Genomic DNA, 17,389 nt, shown 5'->3' with positions numbered 1-17,389 from the left:
GCGGCTCCAAGATGCCGCCTGGCTGGGCGCGCTGGGCCCGAACCGTTGACTCCTTTCATCTTCACAAGGTCCAAAATGTTTACTGATGGACATAGAAATCCATCAATCTAGTCATGCCAGTTGCTATTTCTGGACATTCTCCGCGCAGTGGAACCCTCCAAGCCCCCGATCGGGTGACCCGATGCTCTTGGCCTCGCATTCGGAGGCGGTGATCGTTGGCCCCCTTCGGAGTTTAGTACCGCGGCCTACCTACCGGACAGGCATTCCCCACAGAATGGTTCCCTCCCAAGTGACGGTGACGTCGAAATCACCAACCTCACCTGTACGACGACCGCCCTGCCCGACTTGGCGAGGATGCCTGCATCTATCGTAGCTGTGCATTTTGAGTATAAAGGACCGCAGGCCAGCCTCTCCTAACAGCTCCTTTAATCATCTCACTTCACGATCTTACTCACCACATAATCTCACCTGCTCAAATATCTTCAACCAACACAACCAAGCATCGCCAAAATGCAGTTCTCTCTCGCCACTGTTGCCGCCCTCTTCGGCGCCTCCGCCCTTGCGGCCCCTGCTCCTCAGGCCACCGACGCTCCTACGCCATCCGAGAACATTGTCATCAACGACTTCTCCGTTCGCAAGCAGGTGAACGGCACCCTTAGCTACGTCAGCTTCACCCTGTCTGGCGATGATGCGACGGACCTCGCCTGCTCCGGCGCCAACCCCGCGCTGCCCTCCGAGGTCATCACCTGCGGCGAGTCCAAGTACCGCTTCACCCTGAGAACGGGTGCCGAGTCTGAGTTCGCCCTGCGCATCTACCACGAGCTCGGCCTTGCGTAAGTTTTTCTCTCGCTTTTGGGAATTTGGCAGTTCAGTAGCTAACAAGACGGCATAGTGTCGGTTTCTGGGGTGAGGGCGATGTTCCCGCCTACTGCCACGCTGGCGGCCTTGGTGACCTGCTCTGCAACCAGGTCAATGCCCCTGCTACGATTGTCATTGACAACACTCCCCCTCCCGTCAACCCCTAAATGGAATTGAGGAGAGAGCTGGAGAATGAATTAGTACGTAATGTGTAAATTTTCTGTAAATAATTTGCGATGCAAATCGCTGCTGCAGGCCGTCGTGGCGCCAGCAACAGACTTGATCAAAAGTTCACATCCAATTTTTGCTGCCGTGACGCGGATCTGTTGGGTCGCCTTGAGTACGTTGATTGATAGAAGATGATGCGATCAACAAATTTGCGTTTAAAATTGACGGAAGGACGTATTGTTTGGTATTGTCTGATAGATACACTGGAGGGACCAGTTGCGATCAGTGAGAGATTCGAAGCGAGCTCGTAGCATAGCTGAACCACCTGCATCCAGAACAGACAAAAAAGCTGTGAACTCCGTTGGGCCAGTGACCATCAATTGGGCTGCGCTGTTGAACCTATGATCAAGCCGAAAATATAGGAAACACGCATAATATGAGCCGAACATGCGAGAAAAGAAATTCAGAATTTGAATCTTAGACGATAGAGAGCATGGTTGATGCTTTTGGACCGCCTGCAACAGTCACAGCTTAACGCTCAACGAAGTGCACTCACCTCGGTCAAGGAAGGTGAGCGAAATCCGGCGAAGGGGTAAAGCGCACAGGCCATGCATCGGTGGGGCAGAGAAGGTACAGTCGGGAAAAGGTCAGTCCTTCCGTGGTGGTTGCCCGCCTTACCTAATCCGGGTACCTGAGCACCTAAGGTGGCCAGGGTGAGGTAGGCACGAGCATCTTGCGTAGCTGTAGTAGCCTCCCACCAAACATCCATCAGCCTCGCCCATCGATCAACAATCCCACGACCCTCCATCACGACACCCCGCGAAACCCAACATCACCCCTCCCATACTACCTCCCACACACAGCAGCTCGACCAATTGTCAAAATGTCCGAAGGCGCGCTGAAGCCCGAGAAGGACTTCTCGAAGGAGACCGACAAGCAGATTCCGGAGGCTGAGAAGCTCGCGAAGGTGGGCGGCGTCGAAATTGCCGGCATTCGGAGCTCTTTCTGACTGACTTTTGTTTGCAGAGCGATATCTCAGCTGCCATCGAGAAGCTTAGTGTGCTGGAGAAGCAGACCCGCCAGGTCAGGACCCCGCCTCTCCCTTCGCCGACGTCACCAAGCTAACCAGCAGCAGTCCTCAGATCTTGCGTCGACATCGCGTATACTCATCGCCATTGTTACAATTGCCAAGGATGCCGGGGACTGGAGCTTGATGAACGAGCAGGTTTTGGTTCTCTCCAAGAAGCATGGCCAGCTCAAGCAAGCTATTACCAAGATGGTCCAGGCGGTGATGGGCTTCCTCGACTCTACACCGAACCTCGAAACGAAGCTCACCGTGATCGAGACTCTCAGGACGGTTACTGAGGGCAAGATCTTCGTCGAAGTCGAGCGTGCGCGCGTCACCAAGATCCTCTCCGACATCAAGAAGAAGCAGGGCGATCTGAGAGCGGCGACGGATATCCTGTGCGAGCTGCAGGTGGAGACCTTCGGTTCCATGGACCGTCGGGAGAAGACCGAGTTCATCCTGGCACAAGTTGCTCTCTGCATCGAGAGCGGCGACTGGACCCAGGCGGGCATTCTCAGCCGCAAGATCAGCACCAGATACCTCTCGCGAAAGCCTAAGAAGACTGCCGAGCAGCTGGAGAAGGAGAAGAAGGAACGTGAGAAGAAGAAGGCGAGGGGCGAGGAGGTCCCCGAGGAGAAGGAGGACGACACGACCGACCTGAAGCTGCGGTACTACGAGCAACAGATCATCCTTGCGAAGCACGATGACAAGTACCTCGACGTCTGCAAACACTACCGCCAGGTCCTTGACACCGAGGCTGTCGAGGAGGACCCTGAGAAGCTTCACCCCGTGAGTTATTGTGGCACTGAAAGTGATGATGTGTTTTCTGACTATCATAGGTTCTGCAACGCATCATTTACTTCGTGATCCTCGCTCCCCACGACAACGAGCAGCACGACCTTCTCCACAGAATCCAAAAAGACACCAGAGTGAGCCAAGTCTCTGAAGAGGCTGAGCTCCTCAAGCTCTTTACCGTCCACGAGCTCATGCGCTGGCCCGAGGTCTCTAAGAACTTTGGCCCGCATCTCTGCGAGACGGACGTTTTCGACGCTCAAGCAGGCCAGTCCGGAGACGAGAAGGCGCACCAGCGCTGGCAGGATCTCCGCAAGAGGGTGATTGAGCACAACGTGCGCGTTGTGGCCAAGTACTACACCCGCATCCAGATGAAGCGCCTGACACAGCTTCTCGACCTCACCGAGGACGAGACCGAGAAGTACATCAGCGAGCTCGTCACCTCCAAGACCATCTACGCCAAGATCGACCGCCCCGCGCGTATTGTCAGCTTCGCAAAGCCGAGAGACGCGGACGACATTCTCAACGAGTGGAGCCACAACATGAAGAGCCTGCTCGGCCACCTGGAGCGTATCGACCACTTGATTACCAAGGAGGAGATGATGGCCAACATCCAGCCCAGTGGAAGCTCCAAGTCGAGCAAGGGAAAGGCCACCAAGGCGCATTAGAACGGTTCTTACTGTTACCAGGGACGGGGATATGGCGTGTAATTGTAGAACACTAGAGGCAGGCAATGAACAAGACTGGGACGCGTAAAACGGTTTCGGTCTATGCTTTGATGAAGCTTTGCGTCTATGTCTATAAAGTGATCTATCATGTCTTCGTGTGTTTCTAATGCCCATCAGACCTTGCTCTTCGCCGCCTCCTCGTCCGCAATCTTCTTGATAAACCCAATCAGCGGCATAGCCCACTCCTTGGAGATGGGCACGTAATGTCCGCCGGGATGGACCACAACCATGGGCTCCTCGCACCTCTCCACCAACCCTTGACTCCGTGACTCCTCCACGACAGTATCCAAGCTTCCCAGGAAGTGCAGCGTGGGCGTCTTGATCTTCGGCTCATACGCCCACCGCAACTCCGGAGGCGGCGCAAAGAAGCCACAGTACATCACCGCGAACTTGAATGGCTTTCCGCCGTTGGCCTCCCGCAGCTCCTGTACCCAGGGCCGCATCTCCTCGGGGACGTCGCGGTGCGGCGTCTCCAACATGGCGGTCAGCAGGCCCGCGAAGGCGGCGCCCTGGCTGAAGCCGACGACGCCGTCGACATCCCCGCCGGCCTCGCGGATCGCGGCAGCGACGGCGCGCACGCCGGCATCGAGGTAGCGGTAGGTGCCCGAGGCCTCGTCCTTGCGCCACCAGGCCCAGGCGTCGAGCTCGACCTCCTCCTCGCCGTCGGCGGGGGGCTCGTAGCCTGGGATGTCGCGCGGAGAGAGCTTCGTCGGCCCGGTGGGGTAGATGAGGGCGGTGGCGAGGTTGAAGGGGGCGAGGGATTTCAGGATTAGTTTCTCGAGGGCGCGGGTCTTTGAGCGGAAGAGGGGCCCGGATTGGGTGTATCCTGGGTGTGTTAGTGATGGGTGGTTGAGAGGGTGATGGCGGGTTAGGTTGAATGGTTTGAGACGGGGCTGATCAGGTGGTTTGAGAGATTGAAAAGGGAGGTGTAGGGAAGCAGGTACATATCTTACCGTGAAGCATGAGGATCTTGATCTCCTTCTTTCCGTTGGGCTTCTTTGCGGCGCCGTTTGGCGGGGGGTTTGTTGTGGTGGACATTTTGCAGGTGAGAGTGTGGGCAAATAAGAACGGCTGCTGGAAGGCTGAGGCGCGTGAGAGGTCGAGTTTATGAGAAACAAGTCTACTATTAATGCGAAGTTGAAGCGGGAGCCTCATGTGAACATCTATGAGCAGGCCGAGAAAGGTGTTGGTGAAGTCAAGTTTGTGAGGTGGGTGGGTTCTGACAAATCCACCGCATGACTCTACGCCGAAACATGCCGAACGGCGTGAGATAAGTTATCTGATAGAATGAATACTCAGACAAACAGTCTATCACTACAAACAAAACAAGGCACATTGAATGTGCACTTATTGCCAATGCCAAAAGGGAAACTGTAGCGTATGGCCATCTGGGATATGTAGGCTCGCCGGGATGAGTCAGACGACATCACGTGATATCCGCTCCGGCCGTCCGGGCCCCTCGACGATGTCCGTTGCCCGGAGCGTCCTCCTGCATGCCGAACGGATCAATCGGGCATGCCCCGGCCTCATGGTCGCTTGACAGCGCTCGTCTTCTTTCGGCGGTCCTCCAGCGCACTTCATTTCTCGCACCCAATTGAACCCGGCCGATGCCCGATATGACCGAGCCAAACATGCCCCGCGAAGCACCAATCACTTGGACAAAGGATCAAATAGGATTAGTACAACAGCTCAATTGACTCCCGAGCCGTCAGTCTATGGTACAGCGTCCGTAAAGTACGCGTCTGGCGGGTCTCGTCTGTATGATCCCTCCCCCGAATGCTTCTGTGCCATAGCCCGGAAAACTTGTCCCATGTCGAGAAAAACCGTTTAGTGCTTGTTCTTGGCGAGGGGGTTGCGGGCGTCGTTCTTCCACTCGTCGGCTGCGGTCCTCCATGTCAGTACGGATTGGTTGCGGGAGGCGGAGCTGCGACGTACACTTCATCATGGCGTTCTGGGCAGAGTTGATGCCGTAGGCGATGACCAAACCTGTTGTCGCACATATCAGTCCCTGCTGCTTTCTCTCTCGCGCGCATTGCCCCTCCACAAATCTCCATCGCATCCACTTCGTATCGAGTCTCGTCGGAGGGGGGATCAATCGCGGAAGGGATCTTGGGACCTACCGGCGGCGAAGAAGGGCGCCATCGGCTTAACTACAAGGGATGTTTAGCATTTCGCGACAACCAACAGGTGCAGGCGCTGGCGACTTACGGACGGGCGTGGGGTACTTCTTGAGGGCGCGAGCTCCGAGCCAAGACATCTTGTCGGTTTGTGATGGGGGTTGAGTGACCGGGAGGGTGGAATTGAGCGAGGTTTTGGAGGGGCGGTTGATGACTTCGGGTTCAACGTGAAGCAACTCAGGACGAGCCTTTTTCCTCCGATTGAGCTTTCGGCGGTTGGACCCGTAGCCGAGATGCGGCGATTGTGGCCTGAGGCAGCATGTTGCAAGTTGAATGCTTAGGTAAGCTTGCCGCGCACGTGCCATGCAGCGACAACTTGTGGAGGCAGCTGTTTCTTGCATCGCGGCTTCATTCTTTGATCACAGTCACGTAATGGCGATAACATACTGATCCATTCTTGCCAACGTCAATCAGTTGGCTTTCTGTAGCGGGTAGCTCCATCTTTTGACGCAACTCGTGAGTACCGAGAATGGTATCTCCATTGGGAATTTATCGATACGCATGATGTGTCACGTGATGTATTCCTTCGAGCCAAGCTTTCATTCTCAACGGCTGCGTAGTGCCTCAATCGATGATCTATCAACAACTGCTTGAAGTACTCAATGCTTTGCAGAGAATACAAACATATGAGTACTTACACAGTGTATGCAGCCGTACTGAAAAGACAAAAGATATGGGCCATTCGTACGAGAGCCGCAAGCAATCGTATCACCCTCACAGAAACGGGTAACATCGGCGCAACGCCGGAACGATTGTCCGCCGCTTGTTTCTTCCAAGATGGACTTCTCACACGCCCCTCTGCCCCAGTATCAAAATCTCATGTTTCTGGCCTGTGATTTGCTTTTCTTAGCACCTGAATCTAGCCGTTGAATCTACCCGAGAAGGCGATGCCACCAGAGTCAGCTGATTGCTACCGGCCATCACCTCGGGAGGTGTCCCGTTTCCCCCACATGGACCCCTGTGCGGGTATCGCTGAAACAATTGTCCGTCGCCCCTTCTGGCCCCGAACACCCCTGCTGACAAGGACCATGTGACATCATTCGACCCTTCTCCGCATCTGGGCGCATTTGGCCGGGATACGTACCGTGCCTGGAACTGCCCAGGAGCTCAGCTCCCACGCCCGCTGCTCCGTGCCGTCGCTGTCAGTTGCAAGTGAGGTGGGAGGCGGGCGTCAGCTTTCCCCAGGTTCGGGGCCCTTGCTAAGCATGGATTGGCGTGCTGGCGTGGACGGTGGTGCTTGATCAGGACGAATAGCGTCGCAGCAGCGTGGAGGAAGAGAGGAGAAGCACCAGTACACAGCCGGTAAAGAGTTGCAGGCAAGCAGCAGGAACTCAAGGGCACGTCGTAGCCGAGCAGGCAAAGAGCAAGCAGCCAAAACGTCCTCCTCCCTTGTGTCACATTTCTCCCAGGTCTTGTCCTTCCTGCCACACTACACTACCTCACACTACACTCACACACACCACCACCACCAAACAGACGCCTGCCACACCTCCTACCTGAAGCTGTCTCTGCATTGCGTTGCGCTCTCTCCTCTCTCCTCCCATCCCTCCCTCAAAAGTGCGGGGGAAGCACGTTCAAAGACACTCAGGTCGCACGGTTGTAGGCCGACCATCAGCCCGTACTCGTCCAATTACATTCGTCCCATTTGCCTAGTCTACCATTCTGCCGCTTCCCCAAGACGCAAGCACGGTCTTGACCACCACCTCGACCACAAACAAGCAAGCACCTCCTCTCCCCAGCTATCTATCCGTACCTTACCACCAGCTACTACCACCATACCGCTGTTCTGCTACCAGAGACCAGGCCACCACCACCTTCCGCCCGTCGCCGCCGCCGCTGCACGCCGACTTGCTTCCCGTTCTGTGATCCAGTACCAATAAACCCCTGCTCTCGGGTGCTTCCTGCTTCTTGCCGATCGAGACGTATCGAATATCGTTTTTCTTCCTTCTTTCCACATTCCCGTGCCAGAGGCTTGTTACCTGCAAACAAAGAGCTTGTTTGTCCATTCTTTGTCGGACCCGACGGACGACATACCTCTCGCAGCAGACAAGACACCTCTAGGTCACCTCGTCATCACCACCACCAATCCCATCCTTTCATCTACACCTACCTCTCTTCCTCCAACACCTTTCGCAATGCTGAGCCGTCCATTGGTGCGAGCTGCCGGCGCGGTGACCCCGCGTTCCGCGCTGCGAGCATTCTCTACCACGAGCCAGCAGCTGAAGGTGCCCTCCATGGCCGACGTCAGCGCCGCCCCTCAAAGCGTCGCCTCTTTCAACGAGAAATCGAAGCAGTTCCGAGAGCAGTTGGTCGAGCAGCAGAAGCAACGGGAAGCAAGTGCGTATCAGTCCTCCCCTCCCCCCTCCGCCTCTGAGTCCGCTAAGGACGGCATCTCATCTGTGATTGCTACTTCAGGACAGAAGGCCGAGGCCACCCAGGAGCCTCCGCGGAAGGCCGGGCCCTTGACCAACCTCATCTACGGTACCAAGGAAGGTCGCGAGCTCGATGCGCAGCTCGAGGCTAGCTTTAGTCAAGTCCTTGCCCGAGGCAAATACGTCCACTCGATCGTTTTCCACGAGGTCAAGCCTGACAAGGTCGACGAGTACACCGAGCTCGTAGGAAACTGGTACCCGCGCATGGCCTCCATGCCGGAGAACAAGGTCCATCTGGTGGGAAGCTGGAGGACCGAGGTTGGCGACTGCAACACTTTTGGTATGTCACTTTCAAGGAGCTCAGGCACGACCGAAACAGCTGCTAATATTAGCTTAAACAGTCCATATTTGGGAGTACCAGAGATACCAGGGTTACCACGAGTCGATCCACAACATTGGTTCCCACCCCGAGTTCGCCGCGTTCGACAAGAAGCTCAAGAGCCTGATCACCTCGAAGAAGACATCTCTTATGCAGGAGTTCTCCTTCTGGCCCACAACGCCTCCCCGCCAGCTTGGCGGCGTCTTTGAGCTGCGATCCTACACTCTGCACCCCGGCAACCTGCTTGAGTGGGAGACCCACTGGAGACGGGGCCTGAAGGCCAGACGTGAGGTCATGGAGGGCGTCGGCGCTTGGTTCGTGCAGATTGGAGACCTCAACACTGTCCACCACCTTTGGCAATTTGCCAACCTGGAGGAGCGCAAGATCCGTCGTGAGAAGAGCTGGAGCGTTGAGGGTTGGAGCGAGACCGTTCACAAGACTGTTCCTCTTATTCAGACGATGAAGTCACGGATCCTTGTCCCCATGCCTTGGTCGCCTACTGCGTAAGACGGCATCAGACATGGTGTCTGTCGTATTTTCTTGCCTGCTATCGGAACCCGACGTCGCACATGTCGAATTATCACACCATCGTTAACTCGTCGATGCACGTACGATTAGTACCAAGGGATTACTTCCGTTGGACTTTACTTCACGCGCTGGTAGTAAGCGCATGGAGGCATACCCGTCACCAAAGCTCGGCCCCATCGGTTTTGGTCTGCATGGATTACCAGGGGTTGCCAAGGGCTTATAAGTGTACAGAATTCTGGTAAACCCAGCACATAAACATAGGAATTGAAAATTGTAGCCTGAGTAAATGCATCCGTTCCTAAACGCCAGGGTATAACCTCAAATGCTGTGACCGAGGCCAGTTGGCCGTTTTGATCCACCAATGCAATGCTTAATTTAGTGTACAACTCTCACTCGTCGACCTCCTCTCCCATTACTGCAGCAAGATTCCTCCTCGCGCCCGCCAAAGTGTGCCCCAACGCGACCAGCTTGGCCGATAAACTCATGAGATTTGGATCAGGCAAGCTCTCAACCCTCACCTTCTCCCTCACGTAGACCTCATTCGGCTCCCCGTTACTCGACGGCGTACCCAGCCCGCTGACACTGCTCTGCCCGCTCCTGGGATGCGCCCCGCCGTGTTTGTGCTTCTCCCCGCCGTCCGTGACGCTACTATACGCGAACCGGAACGGGCGGTCCATCTCGTCGTGCTCCAGCCTCCTGACGGTGCCGAGCGCCAGGCCGAGCTTTGTGCCGAAGCTTGGCGGCGCGTCGACGGGCTCGAGGGCGCGCAGCCAGAGCACGAGGGACGACTCCTGCAGGGAGAAGTGGACGGAGATGTTGGGCCCGAGGGGCGGGGAGAAGTGGATTGGCGGGCAGGAGTCGGACTGCCAGGCGGGGTCGGAGGCGTTGAGGGGCGGGCCGCGGAGGAGGGCGGAGGACTCGGTCAGGGAGGCGGAGAGGATGCGCAGTTGGGCGGCGAGCTGGGAGGGGTTCGAGGAGGGTTGCGGGGTGGAGGTCAGGGAGAGGAGGTCGATGCATTCGGTGAGGTGGGTGTGGATCGTCTCGAGGGCGGCGATGTGGATTGGGTGCGAGGGGTCGAGGGCGATGGTTTGGGATGGGAGGGTTTTGAGCTGGAGGTTGACGGCCTTTTGGTTGTTAGGTTAGGGAATGGTTGGGGGAGGAGAGGGAGAGAGAGACGGACGCCTTTTACTATCCTTGTGCCGACGCGGGTTACTGTGCCTTTGACGCGCTCGTTACGCTGCGTGGACATGACGAGGGTGCTGCCCGGGTCGATTGGCGCGAGGAGGGCGTAGCAGTCTTGTAGGCCGTGGCGGATGTCGCTGAGGATTGTGTGGGTTTCGTTGACGATCCATTCTAGCTCGCGCTTCTTTGGGTCGATCCTGATTAGCATCTTGATCTATGCGACAGGGTCTTCGCGACAGGTTGAGAGGGGTTTTGAGCTTGGGAGTCTGGGACACGTACGAGGGTTTCCTCCGTTTTTAGGGCGAGCTGGTCAGGGGCCACGGGAGGCCAGATTGCTATAGACATGACTGCCTGATGTCGAATCGAGAAGGATATGTGGTATTATCGAGGTGCTTGTAGGCAGCAAGGTTGGAGGTTACAAAGGAGCCGCGGCGGGCGTGACGAATTGAGGTGTTTGGTGTTTTAGCTCATGGTTGGATGTTGGAGCTTCGCATTGGAGTTCGTCATCGTGGGAGGTCTGGGGTCAGTGGGGTGACGCGCGCTAGTGGGCTCGAGCAGGGGCCTGCTGGAGCTGCAGATGCTGCACCGGTGCGGGCGCATGCGGACCCACTCTTTTGCACTTTTTGCGTTCCTGGCGGCGAGTGAGGCACCCGTTGGACATGTATTTTCATCTTCATCACAGCTTCTATCTTCAGCTAATACTGATTGACTGTGTTAGACCAAACCAATATTAGGGAACAATACTTACAATTCCCCATATCATACACCCGAGCCATACCAGGCTTCAGATCACTACATCGGAAGGGGGAAATAAGACAGAAACTAGCGACAGGCTTCCTGCCTCAGCTCACCCAGACTCACTTCTGCCTACAATGGCGCCGACTCACCCCAAGAGCCAACCTGGCAAGAGCGATTCCTCATCAAAGAAAGATGTGTCAATAGACAAGCTTCCTCGTCTGCCTCAAGGTACTTGCAACATCCCTCATTTCACCCTTCCTTTCTTGTCCTCCCGTCTCACCCCATCCCCCATCTCATCGCCCGTCTCAACTAACACCACCCTAGGCAGCAAGATCCAGAAGCGCGCCTTCCCACGCAGCCAGCAGCCCATCTCCTCCAAGTCTCGCCTCATCTACGTCTCCTCTTCGACGCCCTTTATGGCCGTCGTCTCCCGCGTCAGGAAACAGCTCGACAGGGCGCTCAAGGGCAACGTCCCCTCCACCAAAGGCATGTCGCTGCCGCAGCGGGTAGATCTGCTTCACCGCGACGGGGGCACCAAGGCGGAGGGCGAGGCGGTCGTGCTGGGGACGGGCAAAGCGGTGGAGAAGGTCCTCAGCGTCGCGGCGTGGTTTGAGGAGCAGGGGGATTGTGTTGTTGAGATCAGGACGAGGACGGTGGGCACCGTGGATGATGTCGTTGTCGAAGAGGATGACGATGGATTTGGAGGTGAGAGCAGGGTGAGGAGGGTCAGCTGTTTGGAGGTTACGGTGAAGTTGAGGTGAGGGAGGTATCGTGGCGGTATGGATACAGGACTTCTCGATGCGAGTGGAGAGAGACATGAGGGCGTCATCAGAGGGGGCTCAGTATCGAAATGTCGCCGACGATGCCTCAGAAAAAGCGAGATCTTATCAGGAGCGATTGGAAAGATGACGCGAAGGCGTTGATGGGAGGAAGAGAAGCCGATGGATGTCTGAATAGATCCGGCATGATACCCAGCTGACAGGCTTTAATTTACGTTTATCCCCATAAACCTCCTAACCCGAGACACCCAGATTTTCTTCACCTCCGTCGTTTCTGATGTTCTGGCGACGTTGGAAGTGGATCTGGGGAGGAAGATCCATGGCAAGTCTCCGGGACGGCCTCTGTAACCCTCATTGCTTACGTCTGCGATCCCTCACATTCATCCCAACAAACCGCCCTTCATTCGACTCAGAATTCTCATTCTTGAGGTAAGTGCTAGAATATAGACATCGATATTGCTGTGATGATGCGGTAACAGCAGACTGATGTGTTTCTCAAACTCGAAGCTTCACTTTAAGGTGCACAGTAGAGGCATTCGATGAGATAAATACATTGCTCAATCAGACCCGTTGTGAGGCACTGGTGCCCATTCGTTCAAAGCCCCTCTCCGCGGTCAAGTCGTGTTCGATCGGAGAGACACCGAACCACGCGGAGTTCCAATCGGGAAACTTTAGTCGCTTACTCAAATGGGAATTGCGGGAATTGTTTCCCCAGAGACAAGGGCGTCGTTGGGGTCATCTTACGAGAAACAAGATCATCCCTGTCATCCACGCACTTATCGACGTGAATTAGCAGTGTTTATTACGGCCCTTGGCACCGTTTATCTTCACCGCTAGCGATACCGGAAATTTCGGTGTGGGGTACAACAACCCGAGAGTCACGTCGGCGCTTCCTTTGACATCATTCAATCCCGGCCGGCAATGAATACCAAAGAGGGGCATTGAGGCCCCGCCTCGCATTTTCTCTTTTCTCTCTTGAGCCGTCGCGGCTGTAGAAAGTTTCCTTCTTTCTCCCGTTCAACCCTCTCTCCCTCAGCCAAGAGCCATCTCCGTTCTCACCAGCGGGCAAGATGATGTTCCAAACCTCTGCCGTGCTGATGGCCGCCCTCGCCGGGCCGGCCTCCGCAAGCTACGCCTTCTACGTCGGCAAGGACCTCACCGCCGACGGCAGCGTCATGGTCGGCGGAACCGGCGAGGAGGTCTCCTCCCACTGGCTCCAGCTATTTCCCGCCCGCGACCACGCCTCCAACGCAACGATCACCGTCGGCGTCACGGACAAGGCCAGCATCCCGGGCGAGCTCTTCACCATCCCCCAGGTCAGCCACACCTACCGCTACCTGTCGATGGAGTACTCCGACTTCGAGGGCTTCCCGGCGCCGCTGACCAACGGCGGCCTCAACGAGAACGGTGTCACCGTCCGCGACGTCTGGGCCCAGAACCGCGACGAGCTGGTCAACATGACCCCGACGCCGCAGCACGGCATCCAGTACAGCGACCTCGCGCGCATCGTCATGGAGCGCGCCCGGACCGCGCGCGAGGGCGTCGAGATCATCGGCGAGCTCATGAACCAGTACGGCGAGGCGACCTACGGCGGCAACACCCATCTCATCGCCGACAAGGACGAGGGCTGGGTTGTCTGGGAGATGGCCGGCGGCCAGAAGCTCTGGGCTGCCGAGCGCCTCAAGACCGACGAGGTCCGCGTGCTGTACCCCGGCTACATCGAGGACTTCCCCACCGACTTCGCCAACAGCTCCGACTACATGGGCTCCGACAACATCGTCTCCTTCGCCGTGGAGCAGGGGTGGTGGAACGCCAGCAGCGGCGAGCCGTTCAACATCTTCAACGCCTACGGCGAGAAGGGCGAGAACATGACCGCGCGCGACGGCGGCTTCAAGTTCATGTCCCAGGCCGCGCTCGAGAACGCCACCCTCGAGATGGCCCCCGTCACCGAGGAGAAGCTCATGGAGCGCGTCCGCGACAAGCGCATCTCCGACGACGAGGCTGGCTACGGGCAGATCGTGTCCCTCAAGGACGGCATCGACCGCGACCTGCTGCGCATCTGGAACGCTCCCACCGGCTCCGTCGCCGCGCCCTTCGTGCCGTGGTGGCTCGGCGTCAGCAGCATCCCCTCCGAGTTCGGTGAGCACCGCTACCTCACCACTGGCGCCTCCGGCAGCTTCCTGAGCCCGGACTACCAGCTGCAGGAGGCGAGCGAGTTCGCCGGCCGCATCTTCAAGCGCGTGCTGTACTACATGTGCTCGCAGCCCGACACCTTCCACCCGATCGTCACGCACATGCTCACGGGCTTCGAGAACCAGAGCCGCAGCGACATTGACTGGGTCGAGACGAGCGCGAAGGTGCTCATAGAGAGCGGGGACCGCGAGACGGCGAGCTCGCTGCTGACGTACTACTCCCACAGCCGCGCGTCAAAGGCTCTTGAGCTCGGCAAGGCGATGACGGCGGCGCTGGACGGGTACATCAAGCTCAGTGGCCAGTGGCGCAACCCAATCGGTAGCGAGATTAATGATGCTGGAGAGGGCGCCGAGACTGTGAACTGCTTGGTTGGATATGACCCTGACCAGCCTATTTGGAAGCAGCCTGCGAACCCCATGAGGAAGAAGAGGAGCCTGAGGAACAGGATGTTTGTGCAAGGTCCTCGCTACTAGATCAACGATCAATAGGGGTCGTTTGCGTAGACTATCTAATATAAGTAATCACCAATAGGAATTGGCCTCGTGACGATGCAAGGGGCCAGATTGGGAAAGGAAGAAGCAAACAAAGTCTCAGCTGCTAATTACATAATCCCGTCACCTTCCTCGAACGAATCCAGACCACAAACTTCAGCTTTGTTTTGAATGGTTTCCCGTTTCTAAAGATTGCTCTTATTCCAGTGAGCTGGCCTCGGGCCCTTCGAGCCAACGTTAGTGGTCAACATCTCACATCATGGCGCTCAATGCAGCCTTTTGTTCCTCTACGGGTTTTCTGAATGTTCCATCAGAGCTCTTCATGATGATTATCTCTTACCTCCAAACACGGCACCTCAAACAGTTGATGGAAAGCAACAAAGCCATCTATAGGCTTACTGCACCCGTGTTCTATCGCAGAGTATGGACAAAACGGCAGACTTGTTGCGATGTTGATGGGCTTGTCAGCCTGCTCAGACGGCGTCCGGAGATCTGCCAGTTCATTAGTGCCCTGAATATCGACGAGATGGATGAGGGAGGTATACGAGAACTACTGGGGCTAGAGCTACCGAACCTCGAAACCATGAACATCGAGCATGCTTGTGGAACCGTCAAGACTGTCGACACGGAGAGAAGAGAAGAACTCAACGCCGGCATACGTTTGAAACCAAGACTCAGTAGCTGCACGTCAACACGTCAAACTCTTCCACAAATATCAGGCTAACTCGAAAATTATCAGTCAAGTTTGCTATCCTCGATGCCTGCAGGCACGTGGATGCAGTCCAGTCAAACGGGGTCGAAGAGACGGCGTCTCTGTACAAGATCCACGCACAAGACTCCGTCTACTTCAGCCAACCAACTCTTGCCCGCCTGAAGCTCGCACACCTGGACCTCTCAGCATTCAGAAAACAGCCCGCTGAGCCCTTTCCTATGGAGGCTCTCAGGCACCTGGAAATCGACGACTGCCACATCCACATCGCAAGTCTTGAGAAGTTCTTGTCACGAGCCTCGTCGCTTCAGAGCTTCCGATTTCGCCACCACCGTCAGCTATCATTCTGCAGGAGCTCTTTTGTTTCTCTACTATCGGGATGCAAAGAAACCCTCGAGACTCTTGAGCTATCTTGGAGATCGTCTCTTTCGCACTATGACTTCAGGGGCCCGATGCTTTTCGAAGAGTTCACCGCTATGAAGCAGCTTTTGGTCGACCCCCAAGCACTCTTCGTGAATTACCTTGGGAGCACAAACTTGCGCCCGATGTTGAAGCATGTTCTCGCGCCAAATCTGGAAGTGCTCATGTTAGAAGGCGTTAGGGAACGCGCTCATCAGCATGACAGTGACCAGGATCACCTTGGGCAAACGTCCAACATTGGGCAACCAGACGAGAAGTTACTTAGCGACATCATCAAGTTCAAGAGCGAGATTCTGCCGAATTTGCGATTTGTACTTCTCTGCGACTGTTTGAGCATTGAAAATCTCGATGGATTCTACGAGATGGCGGATGCGCAAAATGTTCGCTTGGCATCGTTGAACACGCAGATGGACCAGCCTGTGCCGAACGTCGAGTTGCTAGATTCAAGTTGGGTTGAACATGCTTCGGATACAAAGAAAGGAACAGGTTATCAAAAAGCTCGTTACTATGACGGAAGGGGGTGGGTTTGACGAGATGCATCATTCCCCGTCGGCGAGGCCCATAGCGAGGAGAACTCACCATGGGAGCAGTAGGATCGGTAATTGATCACCATACCTTGCATCCTTCTTAACAATCGAGTTTTAATGTGCGAGCGGATACTTCAAGCCTTAATCAGATCTAACATATGCAGCACTACGCGGTACCAGCTCGAAGTACACGCCTGGACACCATCGGCTGCCTAAAATGGAGGGCGTCTGAATCAATTCGAAGGTCTTGGAAAAAGTAACATCTCGTCGTGATATTGAACAATCATTAATCTCCTTCATGTTATTGTGATGTCTGGACGAAACTTCGTCGATCAGCTGGTTATCGATCTTAGGCCATGATGTTCTTTGTGTTAGGTATTAGGAACGGCCACCAATGCATACGCCCATGTTAGCTGTGCCAGCTTTCTCTTTCAAGGCCTTTTCAAACTGACCATTGGCCGGTTTCCAACGTAGTCACTGCTAGTGATAAGTACTAGTACGTTTGAGAAAAAGAAAAAGAACGGGCGCAACGTGTTGAAATTCTCAAGGTACCATGTTTAAAACTATCGTCACTTGTGATAGCCCGCAGATTTCGGTCTGTGTTATTGCGAGCAAGTATAAGTATGAAACATTCCTAGCTTCTATGAGATTTCGAAAACAGCACCTACCTACTGCGTAGGTATTCTCCACAGAGCTTGTCAAAGCAGCGACCTGGCGTTAAGAATTTAGACCAGGCCTGTTTCTCGTTATGTCCGCACGTCCGCCCGAGCTGTCTTCGCTTTCGCATAACGATTGGGGCAGAGCATGGGTAACACATAGAGTTGCACTGTTGCGGATCGTGGGGTCCGGGCTGATGTGTGGGGTTGGTCAAAGTCGGTCTAGAAAAGGGTCCCTAATATCGTATGATAACGACTTTTGAGGTTTGCAAGCCTGGAATATCCGGAAGCCAAGAACGATAAGAACTTACTTCAGACGATCTTTTGATGAACAGCCGACGGGATGAACATCTGCCTCATAAGATATGTCTGCAATCGATCGCACAGTTCATGAGTAGTGGGTTCCAAGATTGTCTGATCCCCTCAGGCTAGCTCAATCCACTCCACTTCGCCCCTGACTGAGACACGGGTGCTGAATCAAGAGAAAGTATGTTAGATGACGCTGCACATGACTCTGTTGCTGGGCTTTTGTCAGCCTTGGATTGATACTAACATAAATACGCATTTTCTCCCATGAGATGCTTCGAATCACACAGGTTGCATCATCCAATTCACCAGCTATTTAA

At 55.4% G+C, this 17,389-nt stretch overlaps 8 protein-coding genes across 8 annotated transcripts; 6 read left to right on the top strand and 2 right to left on the bottom strand.

The window, feature by feature from the left end:
• Positions 1 to 510: 510 nt before the first annotated feature.
• On the top strand, positions 511 to 1,025 carry PEVD1 (Effector protein PevD1; the record flags this gene model as incomplete). Its single annotated transcript, XM_032021366.1, has 2 exons — positions 511 to 833; positions 893 to 1,025. 2 exons carry the CDS (start codon positions 511 to 513, stop codon positions 1,023 to 1,025), a joined length of 456 nt encoding a protein of 151 aa, XP_031881554.1.
• Positions 1,026 to 1,909: 884 nt separating this feature from the next.
• Positions 1,910 to 3,552, top strand: Psmd12 (26S proteasome non-ATPase regulatory subunit 12; the record flags this gene model as incomplete). Its single annotated transcript, XM_032021368.1, has 4 exons — positions 1,910 to 1,993; positions 2,053 to 2,109; positions 2,162 to 2,881; positions 2,932 to 3,552. 4 exons carry the CDS (start codon positions 1,910 to 1,912, stop codon positions 3,550 to 3,552), a joined length of 1,482 nt encoding a protein of 493 aa, XP_031881660.1.
• Positions 3,553 to 3,725: 173 nt separating this feature from the next.
• On the bottom strand, positions 3,726 to 4,650 carry dfr1 (Dihydrofolate reductase; the record flags this gene model as incomplete). The annotated part of the gene is made up of 2 exons (XM_032021369.1): positions 3,726 to 4,438; positions 4,566 to 4,650. The coding sequence occupies 2 exons, from the start codon at positions 4,648 to 4,650 to the stop codon at positions 3,726 to 3,728; spliced, it is 798 nt and encodes a 265-aa protein (XP_031881661.1).
• Positions 4,651 to 7,924: 3,274 nt separating this feature from the next.
• CGGC5_v010457 (Protein NipSnap-like protein 1) lies at positions 7,925 to 9,047 on the top strand (the record flags this gene model as incomplete). The annotated part of the gene is made up of 3 exons (XM_032021371.1): positions 7,925 to 8,126; positions 8,205 to 8,501; positions 8,563 to 9,047. The coding sequence occupies 3 exons, from the start codon at positions 7,925 to 7,927 to the stop codon at positions 9,045 to 9,047; spliced, it is 984 nt and encodes a 327-aa protein (XP_031881648.1).
• Positions 9,048 to 9,457: 410 nt separating this feature from the next.
• On the bottom strand, positions 9,458 to 10,595 carry CGGC5_v010456 (uncharacterized protein; the record flags this gene model as incomplete). Its single annotated transcript, XM_032021372.1, has 3 exons — positions 9,458 to 10,192; positions 10,249 to 10,434; positions 10,530 to 10,595. The coding sequence occupies 3 exons, from the start codon at positions 10,593 to 10,595 to the stop codon at positions 9,458 to 9,460; spliced, it is 987 nt and encodes a 328-aa protein (XP_031881664.1).
• A 527-nt stretch (positions 10,596 to 11,122) lies between these two features.
• POP7 (Ribonucleases P/MRP protein subunit POP7) lies at positions 11,123 to 11,749 on the top strand (the record flags this gene model as incomplete). Its single annotated transcript, XM_032021373.1, has 2 exons — positions 11,123 to 11,216; positions 11,313 to 11,749. The coding sequence occupies 2 exons, from the start codon at positions 11,123 to 11,125 to the stop codon at positions 11,747 to 11,749; spliced, it is 531 nt and encodes a 176-aa protein (XP_031881665.1).
• A 1,088-nt stretch (positions 11,750 to 12,837) lies between these two features.
• Positions 12,838 to 14,433, top strand: pepDB (putative dipeptidase B; the record flags this gene model as incomplete). The annotated part of the gene is made up of 1 exon (XM_032021374.1): positions 12,838 to 14,433. The coding sequence occupies one exon, from the start codon at positions 12,838 to 12,840 to the stop codon at positions 14,431 to 14,433; it is 1,596 nt and encodes a 531-aa protein (XP_031881662.1).
• Positions 14,434 to 15,034: 601 nt separating this feature from the next.
• Positions 15,035 to 16,110, top strand: CGGC5_v010453 (uncharacterized protein; the record flags this gene model as incomplete). The annotated part of the gene is made up of 2 exons (XM_066152359.1): positions 15,035 to 15,128; positions 15,191 to 16,110. 2 exons carry the CDS (start codon positions 15,035 to 15,037, stop codon positions 16,108 to 16,110), a joined length of 1,014 nt encoding a protein of 337 aa, XP_066008258.1.
• Between the last annotated feature and the right edge of the window lie 1,279 nt (positions 16,111 to 17,389).

This window comes from Colletotrichum fructicola (genome assembly GCF_000319635.2).
Source record: "Colletotrichum fructicola Nara gc5 chromosome Unknown KSG_Nara_v1_contig06, whole genome shotgun sequence".
In the NCBI taxonomy this organism is placed as follows: domain Eukaryota; kingdom Fungi; phylum Ascomycota; class Sordariomycetes; order Glomerellales; family Glomerellaceae; genus Colletotrichum; species Colletotrichum fructicola.
The sequence above is the reverse complement of the archived record's forward strand: the minus strand, read 5'-3'. Positions and strand labels throughout refer to the sequence as shown.